At 41.0% G+C, this 20,032-nt stretch overlaps 1 protein-coding gene across 1 annotated transcript; it reads right to left on the bottom strand.

The window, feature by feature from the left end:
- Positions 1-336: 336 nt before the first annotated feature.
- Positions 337-14,744, bottom strand: LOC118507322 (transcription factor Sox-14-like). The gene is made up of 2 exons (XM_036045709.1): positions 13,695-14,744; positions 337-2,235 (listed from the first exon to the last, which is right to left on the bottom strand). The coding sequence occupies exons 1-2, from the start codon at positions 13,910-13,912 to the stop codon at positions 1,809-1,811; spliced, it is 645 nt and encodes a 214-aa protein (XP_035901602.1). The 5' UTR covers positions 13,913-14,744; the 3' UTR covers positions 337-1,808.
- Between the last annotated feature and the right edge of the window lie 5,288 nt (positions 14,745-20,032).

Genomic DNA, 20,032 nt, shown 5'->3' with positions numbered 1-20,032 from the left:
TAATGATGAAGTAACGAAACAAAACAAAAATACCAGAAGCTACACAGTTTATCTGGAAAGCTTTAAAGAAGATGGCTACATATGTTATAATCGGATTTAAATTTGAAGTCATTTCCAGAGTCGTGGAACAAGTTTAATTTATAAAACCTTACCTGATTTCTCGTGGAACGAATATAGTTGCTTTGAGATTTTTTTCTCAAATATGAAGGCTTTTAACCAACCTGGTTGCATGAACCTCGCATTCCCAGCTATTTAAGACCGACCGGACCAGCATTATTCATTATTCTCCAAGGTTTTCTATACTATTTCCAAAAAAGAAAGGAAACACATGCATGGTTTCGATTTACTTAAAACTGTCTTTATTGGTAGTGTATAACACTAAACACTGACAAGAGAGAGCCTCTGCAATGGGTTAAGGGGCCGACCGATCGTGACCGCATGCCTTGTGCCGCCCATTGGATTTTTGTCTTAAAATGTACACAAAAAAAAAAGATATTTAAACGTCGTGAGTTAACTAAGCATACACAATAATAGTAATAATAAGTAACAATTTTGATTAACCGTTGGAGCAACCCCTGTTGTGTCCGTCGTCGTACTGGGATTTTAAATTCACTGGGCTGTTAGTAGTAGTAGTTGTAGTAGTAGTAGTGCGGCTATAAATAAATTGAGCAACATAATTTGGGCTTTACGCTTAGAAAACCGAAACCATCCCACTTTTTATTAAATGACAAACAAAAAAAAGCCACTTCGAAACACCGTCGCCCCGTAAACCAAACCGTGTGTTTTCTGTGCTTCTTTCCCCCTGTCGCTACGGGCAAGTAAAATGCGGTCAACTATATGTGGGTATTTGCTTTCACTCGTTGATATGGCCTTTTTGTTCGTCTACATCTGTCCTTATCACAATGTACACAATCCCTTATCATTCCGCTTTTTAACAGTGTGCGTGTGTGTGTATTACGTTAACGCAAAAGGGTTGACGAGGGCCTGGATTGGAACGACGAGGCGAGTTCAGCCAACCAGCCCCATTCGCAGTTTGCTGGCCAGCGTTAGTCATTTAACGACCGTTCCTCAGGTTTCAATTGTTTCGTGCTCACGAAAAGGGGGTTTCGGTTTTTTGCTTTGTTTTTTGAGACATGTTTGGACAGTGAGCTGTGTTGTTTTGTTGTCTTATTTACTCTAACCATACAGATACAGATAAACAGCATTTTACATGTTTTTGAGCCTTTTCCTTTCCCCTATCGCCTTATTACATATTACAACGCGCCTTCGCAGGAGCATAGGACTCCCGGGAGGCTATTACTTCATTTTTTACACGTGCCTTTCGCATGAGATAGATGCAGTTGGTTTGCTGAACTGATGTCCAGATTACCAGTTGATCAGTTTTTTTTTTTGGTTAAATAAACACTACCATCAAGAAAGTCTTACAACGATAGACAACGATTGATTGTGCGTGTGAGTTAGGGGGCCGATTCAAAGTGGACAAAAACGAACCCAGAGAGAGAGAGAGGATATATTGTGCCGATAGTAATAAATAACTTCTCCTTTTTGTCCCTTCTCCAACTGGTCTTTCCCTCACGCACGAAACCCACCCATCATCTTGTCATGCAGAACGGTCTTACTACTGGTTTGGTGTGATGTGAGCGGAAAAAAACAAAGTCTCTACATGTTGCACAGGCATTTGATATGGCGATAATGCAAGTTCCCGCGATATGTATCTCCTAGAAAAAGGGGAGAGGGAGTTGAGAGAAAGGTTGCTACCGTCAAATTGGCTAGACATTAGGTTCGGCGCTGTAGCGCAGTGGCGTAGGTCAGATGATGTTGCTCGACTGGATGGGCGAGGGTGGTGCCATCGGGGACGGCGGTGACGTCTTGGGCGGTTTAATGTAGGACAGCGGGAGGGCAGCATGGGGAGGCACGGTATACGCGGACGGTACGACGGACGACAGGAGATGGGGTCCGTACAGGTTCCAGAACGCTTTCTGGTGCAGATCGTAGGCGAAGTGGTAGGACGGGAAGATGCCGGGCGGCAGGCCGACCGGCGTTGTCAGCTGGGTCGGGCTGAACGATGTCCGACCGACGGGGGACTGTGATTGGGGTGCCGGTTCCTTGACCGAGGCTGGACCGTTTCCGGTCGCTCCGTGGTTCACTCCGTTCGGTGTGGGCGATTTGACCAGCGGTTTCGGTTTCCGCCGGGGCCGGTACTTGTAGTCGGGATGTTCTTTCATGTGGAGCGCTCTGCGGATGGAAACAAGAGAATGAAAGAGGCATTAAGCATCCATCTGTTTAAAATAATTCAAGTTAAAAATCAAATGTTGTTTGCAGTGATACGTCTGGCTTCTCTTTATTTAAATTATCAAGAAACTTCCTTCGACCAGAAGAGCTGGTTCAAACAAATGTTGACATTGAATCAACACGTTGAGGATCGAAGGTTCGGCAGCGTTTGGTTCACCGGGGCATCAATCGCCCCTTTCGCCAGCCGGCGAGGGTAATTTCGTAATCGATAATTTTATGTGTTTACCCTGGCCGTGATACGGTATCGATTCGGAGAATTTGATGATCCACTACGGTGAATGGCAAAAGAGTGCGTTTGTACACGTTTGCTCTTGATAAGAAGGAATTCCAGGAATGGGATAATGTTAGGTATTTTCACAAAAAAAAAATGGCACCATATTTAAACATTGACCGAAGAGTCACGTTTGTATGGACCGACAGAAAATAACAATCAGACAATGTTTAGGTCCAATCGTCCCGGGAACGTTTGTTGGACATGGACAATAAAATAAAACCGTCTGATTTTGTAAACGTCTATGTGTGTGATTGTGGGGCAGATATTTAACGAATATGTAAACATTACTGGACAAATATCTAACTAGAAAAAAATTAATGATTTTAGGAGGATTCCAGATTATTTTTTATTTATTTAAAATGTAAACATTTTCGTTATTAATTCTTTTTTGAATTGACATTGTGGGGCATTGCTTGCCGCATACAAAGAAATTTGTTCAGAAACTGCTGAAGCTTTGCGTTTGGATTTCTTCAATTCTAAAATTAATTTCTCCATTGGAAATATAACCTAGAGAGGCGATGAATTGCCATTTTCTGGCATCTTTGACTCAATTATACCAGAAAAGCTAGATAGTAAATCCAGTGTAGGCTAAGATAGTCTGGATAGGATTCGATAACCAGTGCTGCTGCTTGACGTTGAGCTAAGCTATTTCCTTGGGCTCTGCCACCCAAACTGGTAACACTTTTACTTGAAGTTAATTCATATCATCTTGATTGTTAACGATTTGGACGAAGTTAGTACATCGCAATGATTTGCTTTATTTTGTAGGAGTAATTTAATAAAATAATCATCGAATTCGAGTTTTTAATCTATTACCGCAACAAATTGTCAACAGTTGACAACTAATTTCCTCAAACTTGGCACTACAACCTCGAGAGGTCTCGGCCTGCCATTTCAAACTTTCTGTGACTTGGTTTTACCCGTAGCAAGGTAGGGAAGCTTTTCGTACGGGGAGGCGGTCTCTGATGGGATTTGAACCCCGGTCCTGCCGTGTGAAGACCGGCACCACTGTCGCCTCCTTACAACCAATTTATTCTGCATTAAAAAATCTTGAGAATGTGAGTCTATGAACCCAAAAGAACACCTTCAAAATCCGCTGCAAACGTTCCTTGAACGGCAAAATCTGAGGGCAATTTGTATTCTGTACTATGTTATATTTTATGATGAGTTTTTATTGTAGTATTGTTTAGAAAATACCATTTTTTATTCCGGAAAGGAGGCGATAAAAATATAAATAGACAAGTTGCCATACAGCGATTGTTGTTGATGTGGATCGACAGGAGCAATTATAAGCTATTTATTTCTATGCTCATGTTTGCACAATAGAAATATTCCGGTGAATCACATGACAGGATTGTGAGTCAAATCCTATACTGACCTGTCTTGACTGATTTGCCTTGTGCGGATATCCTAAAGACTACTGACTATCCAACTACGTTTCAGATAAAGTCAAGGGATGTACAAAAACCTTTCAAAGTTGTAGCACTAATGAAGAAGAAAACTTAGTAGAAATCTAATACATTTTTGAGTTCTGTTTCCAACGCCAAAGTCCTCCGGGATTCCTCTCCAATTCAAAGGAAGCCATCCGCTTTGCATATACTATTTCGTATATCATCTAACTATGAGTGAACGAAAATGAACACAAATGAACACCGTTGCCCAAAGCTTCCAAACGCTCTTTAAACGATCGAATCCAAGCTAAGCTCTGATAGCTAAGTGTGTTAAATAACGGACTCTTAACCTTCTAAATTAAACTCTCAAACAATTTACTACTTCTCCTGTCGCCGGGAGGTCAGTTCGGCTCTCAACCGTCGTTGTGCATCCCGGATAATCCCAACAAAATAATCAAATAAATGTTTGCTCGCTCACACCAAATGGGCAAACAAGTACGATCCGATCCGAAACGATGTTTCAATTGTTCGCCTTCCTTTTATGACTACCACAACACACCGACGCGAGTTGGCGTTAGAACCAGCCAAATTGCTAGTGAGGAGGGTTTTTTTTTGGGTGAGCAAACGACTAAAACCCGGTAGTCATCGCCCGCGAACAACTCCGCCGCGCATAACAATGCGTGACAATTGCGCTATTAATTGCGTACGGAATAAAATGCTGTGCACAAATCAAATAAAATAATACACACCCACCGTAGCGCGCTACAGCCACGCGCGAATGTGTGTACCATCATCCCTTCTCAAAAGGGATGAAAGAGTGTCGTCGCATTTATAAAAAAAAATGGGAAAAATATTTCCGCCCACCATTCGACCTGTGGTGGTGGGGAGGTTCGAGGTGCGAAGGGATGCTACAAAGTGCGACGGATTATGACACGGTTTTGGGCGAACCACCCAAACCCCCCCCCCCCCCACCGTCAAATGGGGGGGAAATTAATTTGATCCTGTTTTTCATTATTTCATCGAGCGTACCATTTGTTCGCTCATTATGCTACTTTTGTTAAGCTTCGCCAACGATTGTTTCGCTGTTTTTTTTTTCTATTCGAGTGTGTGCATGTCCTTGTTGCTCAACTGTTCGTGGTTGATGTGACTGCTGATTGCCGCTTCGTATCAGCTTAACCGGACCATAAGCATAAGGAGGAATATGTTGTCGCGCTGCAGACAATTTGATGTATTACTGCTGCCACTGCCGCTGGATGGGTAGTAATAATCTTTTCGATGGATGAAGCTGAATGTGGTGTAACGCGCTTTGTAAGGCACAGATTTATGACTCTGAGTGCAGGAAACGTAAAGGAGATTGTTCAGTACGGAGATTTTAATCCGTAAAATTGAGTGGGAATCACATCAGCAAATAACATCGATCGGAATAAGTGTTGTCTCTTAGCTGTGTTATTATCATTTACGTATGTTAAATTGATTTTTTTTGTGAAATAAGACAATAAAACGATATTTTATAATTATTTTCCTAAAAAAAATGCTATGCCTTTTTTACTACAGTTCCAGTAAGAATTAATCTTAAAAAAATTCTTTTATCTGAAGAATTGGTTTTTTGATGTGATCTAAATATTAATTTCTAAAACAAAAACTTTATCTACTCTTCGTTACATTTTTTTTAATTATATTTATTTGTTACCTTTTTAAGGTTGCTAAATTAAAATAAATTAACGTCTTTCACGGTAGAAGTTTATGTGGGTTAATGAAATAGAAAAAAAACGTGAGTTAGATGTTTGTTAACGGCTTTCTGGACACATGACATATCTTGAAGGGTTACTAGTAAAAGGTTAAGGATTTCAATTACTTAGCTTATCAAGAGGTGTGTAAAGCTGAAATTCACCTCATCTCTATTTAAAAAAAACGTTAAGATTCTTGCAGGTTTCCTTGTTTGAAACTGATATCACGAATTGACGGCTCAGTGGTAGAGGCGACAACGAGACTGGTGTCGATACGGCAGGACCGGGTATCAATAAGTCTAGTAATCCATAAATGGCAGACATGACCTAATTAAGAGGTCGGTAGGCCAAGAATAGAGAGAGAGAGAGAGATCAAGAAAAAATATATCGGAAAGTCTGAAAACTAAATTAATACTGGTCGAGAATACCACAAGCACAATCGCGATTTTTGTTTCAATAGAAACTTCGAGGGCATAGCACACTTATTTATAAGAATTATTGGAAAACGTTGATGCAATTTTAAATCTATCGTCGCTGATAGTTGAAAACACATCACAAAAACTCCAGCAATCTGACGTCAAATATCAGTACAGATGCCGATAGCTGTTGAGGTACTTTGGCAAAGCTGGGTCTGTAGAGAAAATCTATAGTTCAAGCTCTTCTAAGCCGCACTTCAGAGGATATTTGGCCTCTATAAAAGGATATTTGGCCTCGTTTTTGAGGTAGGACAATCGAATGCCTAATACAATGACGGTGATCTCACTATTGTACAGAGAATTAGACCTGCTGCACTTTGGTAGGCTTGCCCAACTCGTAAAGTTCTTCACCAGTAAAGATTCATTAGGCAGTCAGTATAGACAGAGAAGTCTTGCAAATGTTGTTGCTATAAAAGTTACTTTGTTTGAGCATTAGTCATGTGGTAGATCAGTTCAGCAATACACTTAGAAAGTTAATAAAATACAGATTAAAAACCTTTTCTTGAGAATAAAACACTGCAGAGCAATTTGCTGCCTGTCTGGGCGAAGTTAAGCTATTTGTTAATTCCATTTTATTATGCTGTTACATATTGGAATCAAATTAAGTTTAAAAATTAAAATGAATACTAAAAGTTCTACACCACTAGTCTTGACTTGTTGAGATTTTCCTTTTCCCATACTTTTTCTCACTCACGTTTTCGTGTTTAGGTCCATCATACGCTTATGCTCCGTTCCGGTCATTAGATTGTACCTTGGCCTCCGGGGGCAAACCCCCCCTCCGGATGTCCAGGGAAATATATCCTTTCCGGAGAGGAAACCGTGCCTTAATTAAGCGCATGAAACGACTTAATTACTTTCCGCAGTCACATCCCACTTGCCCACTAAATGACCACCAGAAGACACTTACTCCGGGGAGGTGATGGTTTCCCTACTGTCCAGACATGCAGTTTGGATTATTAATTGTCGGAAGTTTTGTCAGTCACAAATGATTCACAAAGTAGTTTATCGATTCTTGCAACCTTCGATAATATGTCGTGATATTTTTTTTGTCTTGCTTTCATTAATCGATTCCAAGGATTCTAATCATCGTCTACTGTTGCTAAATTGTTTGAGCTGTGTGTCTGTTGTACAAATTCCGATGCATTGTTTGCCGTGTAGAAAGGATTCATTATTTGCCTATGAGTAAGAGTTAACTCACACACAGCCATTGTGTTGTACTGCCATGCCAACAAGGACCGATGCAATTCCGATGCATTTCATCGAATTGTTAACGTCAGTCGAATGCTGCCCGGGTTAGACCAGGCCTTCGAACGTCCATCAGCTCTAAGCTCCTCTCACGTGCAGTTTGGCTGAAACAAATGAATCGTCGATAAAGGACGAAAATTACTGCCTTTTTGTGTGAGTGCAGCCAGCCAGCCAGAGTTGAGCAAGTGCCCTCGGTGGTAGCTTCGTTCGGTGCCTGCACGCGCGTCCGACTGCTAGCACCAACAGCGTAGAGGACTTCAGATACGTTTGTTTTGCTCTATTGTGTGTGTGTGTGTGTGTGTGTGTGTGTGTGTGTGGTGGCTTAAATGTTCTCATCGGGGGGTGGCTGTTGTTGTGTTTCAATTTTAAGCCCATTGTACTGTGCCTAACACCCTTACTGCTCGCCACCTCGAAAAGACAAACAATCAAGCTGGCAACGAGCTGCTGCTGCTGCCCGTTCGAGGGAACTCCCGATGTCCCGGCTAGGCAGGCGAGATTGTTGATACTTTCGGCACGGGATGAAGAGGGCGTGATGTTTGCTGATTTCTTTCAGACGATACTCTTAGGTCTTGATTACATTAACCTAAGGCAGGTTCGTCAAGCCGTATCATTCAAACATTGTGACCAGCACGAGCCCCGTGCTCTCGGGATGAAAAATGAATGAAAAGAATAATGAAGTGAGAGAACAGAAGAGCGAAAAAGTGTGTGCGAGTCAAAGGACATTTTATTTAATTTTCCTCCACATTTTTCCCGACCCATCATCGAGGAAAAGAAAAACAGAAACAGATAAAAGACACTCACACTGGGCACTAGAGCAAATAAACAATCGCTCTTTTCTTATTCTCGCACATGTGGCTTACATGGACGGGCGGATAAGCTGTTACGATCCTTCCACCAAGCAAACACATCTGGAGTGTCCTTTCGAAGCGGGAATGTGTCTGCAAAGGAAAGCTCCCGACACACACAGCTAGATGAAAACGGTAAAATAATACACTAAAATTTATTAGTTTCGGAGCTGGGTTTTTTCTTGGTCTCGGTCTTTCTCCGCTGTAACATTTGACCATGTGAAAGGAAGTCCTTGACTCACACACGCACACACATACGCTATTGTGATGGTTGGCTGTATCAAGTGGCAAGTAAATTACAATGTGACCGAAAGCCTGAAACACGGACGAAACAACGGAAAAGAACAATCTAGCCGAAGAAGAGACCGTTGGCGACCGCAGGCTTGAGGAGAGCATGGCACCGCCTTGCTCAAGGACTCATGTTACACAGAACTAATTTAGAGCTCATGTTTTGTGCGTGCATACAGACTCACTCGAGATGTAGAGGTTTAATGCGTTTTTGTTCTTTTTCGTCTTGTTGTTGTGTGTTGTCACTTTATGACGGTTTGGTCCTTATGGTCTTGCTTTTTAATGAGTTTTAGAACACAGAGAGATAAATCGATAGCTTCTTGAGGTAGCAGACTACCACATAATGTGCCTGAGATAACCCAGAAGCTGGCAAGGGATTGTGGCGTAGGACCATCAAAATAGCGCACGTATTATTCCATTTATTGCAACAACATTCAATCGGCTAATATTGCGATCATGCCTTTTTATTGTTGATGGAAGTCGGAATTCCTGACGCACCCCAGGTTCAGGACTGTAAAAAAATGATATTCAGCTGCGTCTAGCGTGCATCACTTGGCAGGGAGATATTTTGCAAATAATAAAGATGACATTTTGCGATAGCTTGCCGGTGTTTTTTCGGTGTCATATCTGATAAGATGAGCGCGGTTCCGCAACGCATCCAGAAAATAGCACATACACACACTCACTCCAGAAATAGACCGCGCGTTTCTCCCTGCAAATCACGCATGCAACCACGTGGCGAAGATTTCCAACCGGTGGTGGGAAGCTCGTAACGGAACGGTGGAACACCTCACGAGAGACAAAGTCACGCAACCGCTGTTCACCTCTTCGTCAACAACAAACACACACAAAATCCGCTTATCAGACACACGGCGTTGTTGGCATGCCGTTGCCTGTTGGCCGACCGTTGCTGTTGATAGCTGGTTACGCCACGCTGTGGCCGGGCGCTTCTTCCGGAGTGATGATCCGGAGCAGCGTTTCAGTTGCTGGGGTGTTTGCTAGGTTCGTGCATTTGCTCCAATTTGTTCAGTACGGCTTTTTAAATGTTATGGTGGCGTTTGAAGAACTCATATGACATTTTTTAGATTCTTCAAGCAAATATAGGGATTTCAAAATTTTATTACGATTTCTGATCTTCTGACATTGCATCATACTAAGATGTGTAATATTCTTATCAAAATTTAAGTCGGATTTTTACATATTTTGCTGAAATTTATCTGATTTATTTATTAAATCTTAAGCAGTTTTCCGAAGGTATGTCAAGATCACTCGAAGTGATCGAAACCCAAATAATGTAGAAGAAGAGCAGTTTTCCTTGAATGGTCTGCCATAGAGTTTAACTGACGAACTGGTAACATTCAAGCCATTTCTGAACACTGGTTAAGATTAAATGGACCGTTTACAAGTAGAATCAGACTCTAAGGTACTCTCTCGATATCGCTCAAGAACTGGAACTGGATCACTCATAAGCAGTGGCGGATCAACCTTGAAGAGGAAGGAGCGACCGTTCGGAGCCTCGACGGTCAGCGAGGAGAATTCTTGATCTTACTCAAAAACAAGTCACAATATGAGGGCCTCAACTGCCATTCCCCTCGGGGCCTTCAAAGACCTTGATCAGCCACTGCCTATAGATTAAAGTAGACAATGTTTGAAACATTAAAACTAATAGTTTCCACAATGACAGGTCTGAAAATATGTTTGTCTAGTTCCACATCTAAAGTTTCTTTGAGCAGAACCCAGAAATAACTCCAACGTTACTAGTTCATTTCGGAAAACTATTAGTACAGGTCGCTGCTTTAGTAGGTCGTTTGAAATAGATAAGCAGTGTTTAACCTGCAAAGCAGATTTTAAACAGCCCTTTTCCGAGGGATTTAAATTTTTTAGTATTAATGTGTCAAAGGTATCCTTCAGTTTTGAGGTACCTTACAATAAGTATTAAAATTATATGAAGGGTCCCAGCTGTTATGAATAATCCATGAAGTTAACTTGAGAGCCGTGAACAGTTTATCAAGCTCTTAATTCATTTCAAACGCTTTGTTCTTGCCTAATTGTCCTTAAGGTTCAACCAGGGTACACATTATTCTCAAGCTATTTATAAGCCTAAAACCTCCAAAGAAATGAAATATATAAAATGTTTGACAACCCCTTTATAATTTGGAACAAATGGGCATAGAATAATAAGTTCCATCGTTTGCTTTTTACAGGTTTATAAGCTTCAAAAATAGTTCAAAGTCAACCAATCTTCCTAAACTCTCTATAAAAAATCAATAAAGGTTACCTTTACCTTAAATTATTTTTAAGCAGCAAACGCTTTTGATTTTTTCTCGTAAAAATGTCAAACGTTTGTCACCCACTGTATGATTTTATTTAATTAATTGTACAGTCAACATGCGATCACTCAGCAAGCAATTTACCATCTGACTCAAGGAAAGGGTAAAAAACCGTGGCCTAAACTTGCCAACAGATGCAGAGAAGTGTCATTTGTCACGAGTGTCGTTACAGTCCTTGTTCACTGTCAAACGGTAAACAATCACCGAAACGCTACTTGACCAATCCCCCTTACTGCACCATCCCCTGCCCCGGTTTCCGTCACTCCCACCAGACGAATGCAAATTATTGGTTGTGAGGACAAGAAGAGTCCTTCAGACAGGACGGTCGACGCAGCAGGATGTTTAGCTTTCCCAACAATCGAAACTGTCATCCGACGGGGGGTTGATGGTCGTAAATATTTAAAAAAGCAACAGCGTATGTCACGCGAGTCGAGATTTCCGCTCGCTTCAAAAATCGTTCCAGATTTTGGAGTTTCTATCTTATTCTGCTCTCTTGTTTACTGTGCTGCACTCCCCACCCCAGACAGGCCGGTTTCGGTCAAAGCATCGAAAAACCTCGAGCACACATGGTTTGATTGCGCTGTTTGTGCTTATGTTCATCGCCGAGAAAAACAAAACAGCCTTTCTTTTGGAAGGATCAGTGCTTTCCTTCTCACAATGATGCACTTTCACATCGCGGCAATGCAGAACAGAAATTCAATCAAAAGAGCTCTGTGTCGCACTGTTTGAAGTAATTGTACTTTAGGGGTTTTTTCTTCCCCAATCCATCTTCGATTAAAATGTTTTATCCACCCTCTACCGATTGCTGGGTGGCGTTTCTTTTGCATCTTGGCCCCTTCGGTCTGTGAAGGCTTACAACACACACACTCACACACTCAGGGCCGTGATTAAACAACATCTGGTTTCGATTGGCACGATATGAAGATACGATGATGAGGTTGGGGGGTGTTTCGGTGTTTTTTTTTTTCGTTTTGTTCGCCACAATCTGGATTTTTTTGGTGGAGTGGCGGCGACGATGTGGAGCATTCTAGATTGCCAAGACAAACCGTAAAACCAGCTGTACAATTGTAATATTCTGGAACCAGCAGCTCTTATGTGCTCTCAATTTTTTCGCAACGACAAATGTGCTATTGTATGATCTCATTTCGCGTGACATTGAATCGTACGGGCATTTTACGCAATATTTAATCAGTTATTTGCTGACGTACACGTGTTCAATCGAGGGATTGTGAAATTTGGGGACATATCTGGAGGATTATAAAATATTTGTTTGCTTTAGGTCTAATATTGTTTTCATGCTGCTTCTAGCGAATAAAAAATAAAGAGAGCTTGTGGAACTATTTTAAGAGTTCTATTATCATTGCCTAAGCAATTTGGCCAGGTCGTCTTCTAAGAATAAAAAAAAAATCATTGCCCTTAGTCCTAATTTTCTTGAGGCTCTTCTTTGGCCTATAGACCTTTTAGGTGATGTCTGCCATTTCTGACTTTATAGACATAATATGATACCACGTAATCATTGCTAGGGGGGAATGGTCCGGATGGGATTTGAACGTCGTAAGACTTTTTTTTAATCATTTATTTAAAGAGGTTTTGGGTCTTTGAGACCTCATTCGCCTATTTGCACCTCGTAAGACTGACGCCGGTAACGCCTCTACCACCGGGCAGTCCGCCCTTTAATTTAGAGACTTTTGTTGATAAAAACACCTAAGAGCCATGCAATATTGAACACTTAATTATCTTGAGGAACAAGCTCAGGGAAAATCTCTTAGCAGAAGTTTATCTAGTCCAACAGAGAATACGCTTGGTTTTCCACAAGTCGAACGATAGCGCTCAATAATACTCAATACTCAGACAATACAGAAGTTCTACATCTCTCTGACGTAAACCTATTGGCAGATGGCACTACAATGTAAGGTTCGCTAAGAAATCTTAAATATGTAACTAACTTTCGTTCTTAAATCCCTGGGTTAATGGTTAGAACTGTAAAAGAAAATTGAAGTTAAGTACGAAGAAGACCCCTGATGTGTTAATTTCTTGAAGTAATGGTGATCCAACCCCTAAACGATTTTGGTTATTGATTTTGTAGATAAGCAAATAGAGATGTGGGACACGATTGAATATCTAAGAGCGATTTTTGATATTGAAGTCTATTTTGAAATATTCTAGAGGTGTTCAGGTCCCATAGAACTCTAACTCGCTTAATGCTGTAAATTGCAATCCCTGTTTCCAATGATTAATAGCCAATCAACCGGTGCAAACCACCTAGAAAGTTAATTATCTTTTCCAAACCCTTCATTACGCCCGAGTACGATAATCTTTCGCGCGCAAATAATCCCGGCGATTATCAAACTCTAAACTATAATAGGAACATTTTAGGAGCTGTTACAGCCACTTCGAGCAACGACTGGCTGGTATCAGCTAATTGATAGGCTTACCACGGAAGCTTACCTCACGTAGGCGGAAGAGCCGTCGCAGCGAGTCGATTGTGTCCCGGGGCATTAAAAATCATTGGGTTTCAAAAGAGGTACCCAACACGTTTATGATGATCGATAACACAATTTTTGGGGTAAGTTAGCCCCTGCTTATCACTCCTCCCCAAACTGTCTTCAAACCACTCCCGCTCCTCGCTTTAGTCACACGCTGCATGATGCAAAAAGGTAAAGGTACGCGTGAAGCATGACTCAGGATGTGATGTCTTGCGCAATTTTTGGTTGTTGCTGTCGCAGTGTGGTACAAATTATTTACGACTCCACCCATAACCCCACACTACAATTCGCCACCTCACGGTGATGCGTTACTTCGCGGGCATGACCCGACGGCACTTACCTTAACCGTTTCGCCTCGTCGATGAACGGTCGCTTTTCGCCCTCGGTCAGCAGCTTCCATTGGGCGCCGAGATTTTTCGAAATCTCCGAATTGTGCATTTTTGGATTGTCCTGGGCCATTTTGCGCCGCTGGCCGCGCGACCACACCATAAACGCGTTCATCGGCCGCTTGATGTGTTCGCTGGCGGGGCTGTGATGTTTCGACGTCGTCATGTCCATCGTTCCGGCAGGGACTACACTCCGTTTACTCAAGACACCAAACCTTTAGACCTTTAGACTATTTGGTCTCGGGGGTTTCCTCCTCCTTCACAAAAACTTCACTTTATCTTAACTTTGCCCTTTAATGAACTTTTTGTTTTCTTCAAAATCTTAAACACTGAGCACCAAGATCTGGAGCGTGTGGTTTTCAAGGGGGTCTTATCACGCCTGTCACTATCGTGCTGTTAATTGTTTCTAGCCAGCAATTCTTGCAATCCGATACACATACACACACACGCACCACCCAAATCAGTGGAGATACCCAGCTCCTCTCACCTTACCAACCACTAGATTCCGGAAGCACCAGCTTCATACTCCACTGCCGAGTGTCATACCGTCGAAGACAAAAAAGCCCGAACAAAATAAAGCACACTTTGGACTGGCTCCGATTGCCGCTAATCGCACGATAGTTCCATCTCACTAAGCGGTCAGCATTTTATAATCGCCAAAGAAAATTGGAACCGGGCATCGATCCGGGCCACCGAAGTCACCAACGAAAACACGCGCGTGCCTCCCCGGGAGCTAGTACTTTCACTTGCTGGAGCGATCGCTACTAATCACGCGATAGTCGCGGAACGGTGCAACATCTCGTGCGGCTCAACAACCGCGGCGTACTGATGCCCGAGATTCCGATGTTTTCACGCTGGGTTCTAAGCGCATAATGGTCCCTATCATAATCTGTTCCACTGTTGATATTTTGATAAAAAAAGGAAGAGACTAACGAAACACACGACGACCGACGCGCGGCCTTGTGTGCGTTCGGTCTCGTCCGGTGAGTACGTCGGCTTCACTCTCGCGCACATTTGCTCGTGCTCGTGTCGGGTTGTGTGTGACCAGAGCACCGTAACAACAGTTCAGAAGAAGCTCAGTCAAAAAAAAGCAGGCAGGGAAATGTGGCAGGAATCATAAAAGCGCACAAACAACAGCTCTCCTAATGTGTTGTGAGCTGTGAAGTCAAAAACGCGCAACGGTGAAAAGCGTGAAAAACAGGGACAGACAGACCGGTTCGTCCGCACTCTGTTTGGCAGGCGCGCAGCTGTAGCACATGGCCGGGCCGGTTTTCCGCGGCCGGATGATGGCTGCACACGGGACAGGATACGCTTCCTCGTAAGGGATATGCACGCTTGAAAGGGATAGCAAACGGTGGAAAACAGAAAACGCGAGCAGAGCCTGTCTTGTAGGCGGACAGTTTTTCGGTGAGCAGCAACTGTTTGGCTCTCCCTTTTTTTAAGGATCCGAGGGCAGGATGATTTTTAAGGATAAGATTACCCGACTGGTGTAATGGTGATGGCAGGATTGTTTGTATGAATGAAGACCGGGAGTAGGTTGTTTGAATTACAACATAATCTTAGTTTGCGTTCTTTGCCTCATTTTTTCTGCTTGTACGTGATGTTTTCGTCTCTCAGCGTAACATGAAGTTGGAAAAAATGAAACAGACTAATAAAATATGAAATTTTGTATAAAATGTCTAATGAAAAAATCAAAATAGTAAAACAAATTAATAAGAGATCAAATTTTCGATAAAACATAATTAAATCAGTAGAATTAGAAGAAAATAATAAGCTAATATGGGATAGATATTTAAATTAAATTTAGCTAAACCTGAACCAAACATGGGTTAATATTTAAAGTTAATAGTTAAGGGAAGCTGTGATAGATTTGCAAAAAAATAATTTAAATTAAACTAAAACAATGAATTTTATTTTTTATTTAAATGTTATTTATGACGTTCAGACGTCTTTTTTTATTCATATGGACGTATTGCTACTTGATGCCTTATTGTCAAAATTAAAATATTACTTGACTTGGTTTTCACCCATTGCAAAGTAGTCAGCCCAGCGTACGGGAAGGGGGTGTGGATGGGATTTGAACTCCGGTCCTGCCGTGTGAAGATTGAACATGTTTTTGTTTAGTTTAAGTTTTGTGTCAGGTTTAACTGATAAGTTTTCAGCAATACGGCCAGGCCTTTACTATCGAATAAAAAAACTGATAAGAGATCAAATTAATGTTTCGCAACTGTTTTTTTTCTTCATCCGTTTACTTCTAAATGTTTTCGTTTTTATGCAAACTATTTTGCATTTGCAATATTTGTTCCCAATCTCTGTTTTGTTTGCACTATGCCTTCAATCAATTTTTGGTTGTTTTTTATATAAAAAGTTACATAACAAATATGAAATTTAAATAGAAAAAATCATGCATTCTAATGGTGTCAAATTAATGTGTTAAACTTGTAACTCTCAAGATGGTTAATTATTTCAAGTTAATTAAATAATTAATTTATTATTCTAGCGTTTTTTTTTTCAAATCAAATTTATCCAACAATTATTAAGAAAGAATACACTTCGGATTAATTGGGATACATTATTTTCACCTTACCGGAAAATGGATATTTAATTTAATTATTATTTTTTCCTTTTCTCCTTTTCACATTATGATTTCTCATTTGTTCCTTATTTTTGTTGTTGTTTTAATATGTTGTATTGATAAGGATATGTTGTATTGATAAGGATTCTAAATAATGAGTTCAAGTTTTTGTACAAGTTTTTGATTTCTGACTTATTTTCGTTCTTATGTGCATTATTATCCTTTTTCTATATTCTTTAATAGTTTTATATTTTTGTATGACTAAGAAGTCATTCAAACGATTTTTTATTTGTTGCTTTGTTTGCTTTCTATTTATCATTTATTTATTTGCTGAAAGCGATTTGAATCTCTTTCCGATTCTAAATATACCTTCCGATGAATTATGCACCATCTCTGGGCCAATTAAGATGTTTGGCTTATAGGGATATGAAAAAAGGAGTGGAAAAAGAAAGGATTCAATAAATGCAGGAAAAATAACCTTGAATCTTACCAGAATATTTCATAACAAGTGAGTTAAATATAACAATCAATAAATGAAACTGTTTAGATATAATTCAAAGTTCTTTTTCCATAAATCCTTAACAAAAAACTAGCATTACAAGACTCCTTTCTTTCCTACCAGTGTGGAAACAATTCCCTTCTGCTTGATGCAACATGCTCCACATAATAACAACATACAATACCGCCACATAAACGGCCATTGGTGTTGGTGGTGGTGGTGGTAGTTCTCATCGCAAACATAAATATTACTCTATGTGTGAAAATACGTTAACCAGATCGGAATCCACTCACAAACACACGCGTACGATTCGGTAACACCAAAAACGCACATTGAGTGAGCGAGAGAGAGAAAGAGAGCCCACCGGAACACGTGAAGTGGAAAATCTTCCCATCATAGTCTATGCGCGAGAGTAAACGGCGTTCCGTTTTTCTTTCGCACGACAGCCACAAAAGAAACCATGGTCGTGGTCGTGTTTTTCACCCTCTCGTTTCCCGGAGAAAGAATACATTCCACAAGCCGTCAGTCTTGCGCACAAAGCGACAAGCACGTGGAAAAACAGACAATCACAAAGCATGCTCCATGCATAACGATGGATGGAAAACCATACCGTGGCGGGACCAGGATTGGTAGGATGATGGTCGGGAGATTTGGGACAACTGGCAGAGAGGAAATCGAAGATAATTAGACATGTAATTTTATTCGGCCATGGACACTCTGTTTTCCCTTTTTAATGTTCGAATGGTTCGTTCGAGCAAGGATTTGTTTAGGATTTGTTTATATCTTTATGATTTCACTTTCACCGTGGATCCTGTTCCTGTTTCTCTTATCCTGTGTGTTTGATGAAGTAAGTTGATAATAAATGTTTTTTCCTTCCCATTTCCCAGCTTTATCTGCCCGTTCTATCCATACCACCAGCCTGAGCCACAAGCACACACACACACATACACAATTATTATTATTGTGCGCTGTACTGTTTATCATAAAGTAAACTTTGCGTCCGATCCGACCTCCGAGAGTCTGTTTTCATGTTTTGTGTTTCTGCTTTTCTGCTTTGCACTCTCTCTCTCTTTCTTTTTCATCCCTTGAGCATGTTTTTTTTGTTGTTGTTGTTCGGTCTGTTTTTTGTTCTTTCTTTACCTTTTTCCTTAACTTCTTTTTCTTTTTTCCCTTAATGCTCGCCTTCAATCGTGAGTAATGTTTTCCTTTCCCACACACACGCAAGACACTTTGGGAAGTGCGCGGCATGTTTTGTTGTGCCGTTTGTGTACAAACAATCGATAAGTTAACCTAATGCTTGCCGGGAGTAGCTCGTAGCATCGTAAGAGAGCGGGGGAAAAAGAAAACTTTTGGAAAAACGCATAAAAGCGTCGTAAAACATGACGGCAAAATAGCACCGCGAGTTCGAGTCGCAGCAAGCTCCAAATAGGGGGTTGTCTGGTCCTTACCGAATGGGTGGCAACTCAATGGCAGGAAGAAGAAGAAAAAAAGACGCACCGAACAAAGCAACCCTCACAATACACCGTCCCCACAAAACACGGTCATCATTGTGTAAAGGCACAGTTATGTTGGGGGAGAGGGAAAGAGACAGTGTACCCAGGCGCCAGGAACGAGAGCGAGAAAGAAAGGAAAATGACATCATTTTTCCATGCGCCGCATTGTCGCCCCCCCGTCAAAGAGCAGCCAATAAGAAAAATTAGCGGGTGTGGTTTTCCGCCCTTTATGCTACGCTCTCGCTGCTGCTGCTGCTGTGTGCTATGTTTTATGTGGCGTGAGGATGGGGAGAGGGTGGGGGGGGGGTGGTTGGAGGTCGATCCACTCCCGAGAGTACAATAGCTCCCACAGCGCGATGGTTGGCGGGAAAAATCATGACGGCCGGCACAACACGCACACACGTACGGCTTCTTGGTGTGTGCTGGTGTCCTTACCAACACAAAGGATTGCTGTCGTAGCACAATGTTGTCCACCCATTTGCCACAAAGCAAGGGGACCCGACACGTCCCGCATCTGGTGCATTGTTACGAGCGCAACACGTGGTTCCGTGGTTCTTTTGGGAGAGTTTTTGTGTGTTTCGGAACGATCGGCTCTCCCACGGGGTTGGTAGAAGGTGTGTGTAACAGTAGCAGGAAAAAAGGTAAGCGAAAGCGATGTTTATTGACAACCAATTTGATAAAAGGAATGGCACTGTTAGGCAGTGTGCAGAACATAAATGAGCCACTGTGGTGTGAGCTGACTGGGTGCAGATGAATTTGGAACGCTGTACTCTACGTGTGGCTTCTATGAAAACTAGCAGTGGAATGTAAATTGATAAATGATTTCTATATTTTATGTAGTCGTTTGAAAGCATGCCTTGTTTTGAGCTATTTTATAGTTGTAAGTGTTGGTTTATTTGACACGCCATTTCTTGATCTATTAATAAAAATGAAAAACTCATGCCTGGGATGGTAGTCAAATAACAGCGAGGAAATGTCTTTTATAGTTTTTACTCTTTATCTTACAAACTTAAATAAAAATAAGTGAATAAAATTAATAAAAATTAAAGCATTTCTATCATTCTATTATAGAAACTTTTATAAGAATAACTATTTTTATTCATGTAGGACGGTCAATTAGAGACGGCCTGTCCGTATTGCTTAAAACTATACCACAAAACGAATACAATTCACGACGGTTTGAATTCCATTTCCCTTCTCCAAACCGTGAAAGGCCACCATATCCCGGGTGATCTCTGCAAATAACAGAATAATTTATTTGTGTAAAAAAAAATCTGAGGATACTTAACAGTCCTTTATCCATCGGAAGCAAGGCGGTTCGGATGAGGATATTACTTCCTGTTTCTGAGAATTATATATTATTATGTGACTTATACGGCCTCTCATTAATAAAAAAAACCTTTTTATGTAAAAATCGTTTGATTTTTTCTTAATTTTGTGTTAGCAGCGCTTCTTTTTTTAATCAATGCACTTTATTAATTAAACTAAACTTATTCCTATCAGCACTGACTATCCAGCCAATTTAAGCATAGAAACACACACTAGTAAAAGATACGTTTTCTCTTACTCTTCTGGGCTGTTAGAATAAAAAAGGCATCAATCATAGCATCCTTGTTTGATTAAAAAAAAAAATAAAATCCCTTTCTTTGCAATTCTCTTCTTGTTTGGTAATGGATACTAGGTAGGCTATTTGCTAGAATGGAAAGCGCCTAAAAGTATGCAATC

The sequence above is a fragment of the Anopheles stephensi genome, chromosome 2, assembly GCF_013141755.1.
Source record: "Anopheles stephensi strain Indian chromosome 2, UCI_ANSTEP_V1.0, whole genome shotgun sequence".
Lineage (NCBI taxonomy): Eukaryota > Metazoa > Arthropoda > Insecta > Diptera > Culicidae > Anopheles > Anopheles stephensi.
Note: the sequence above shows the minus strand (reverse complement) of the source record. Positions and strands in the feature narration are given on the sequence as shown.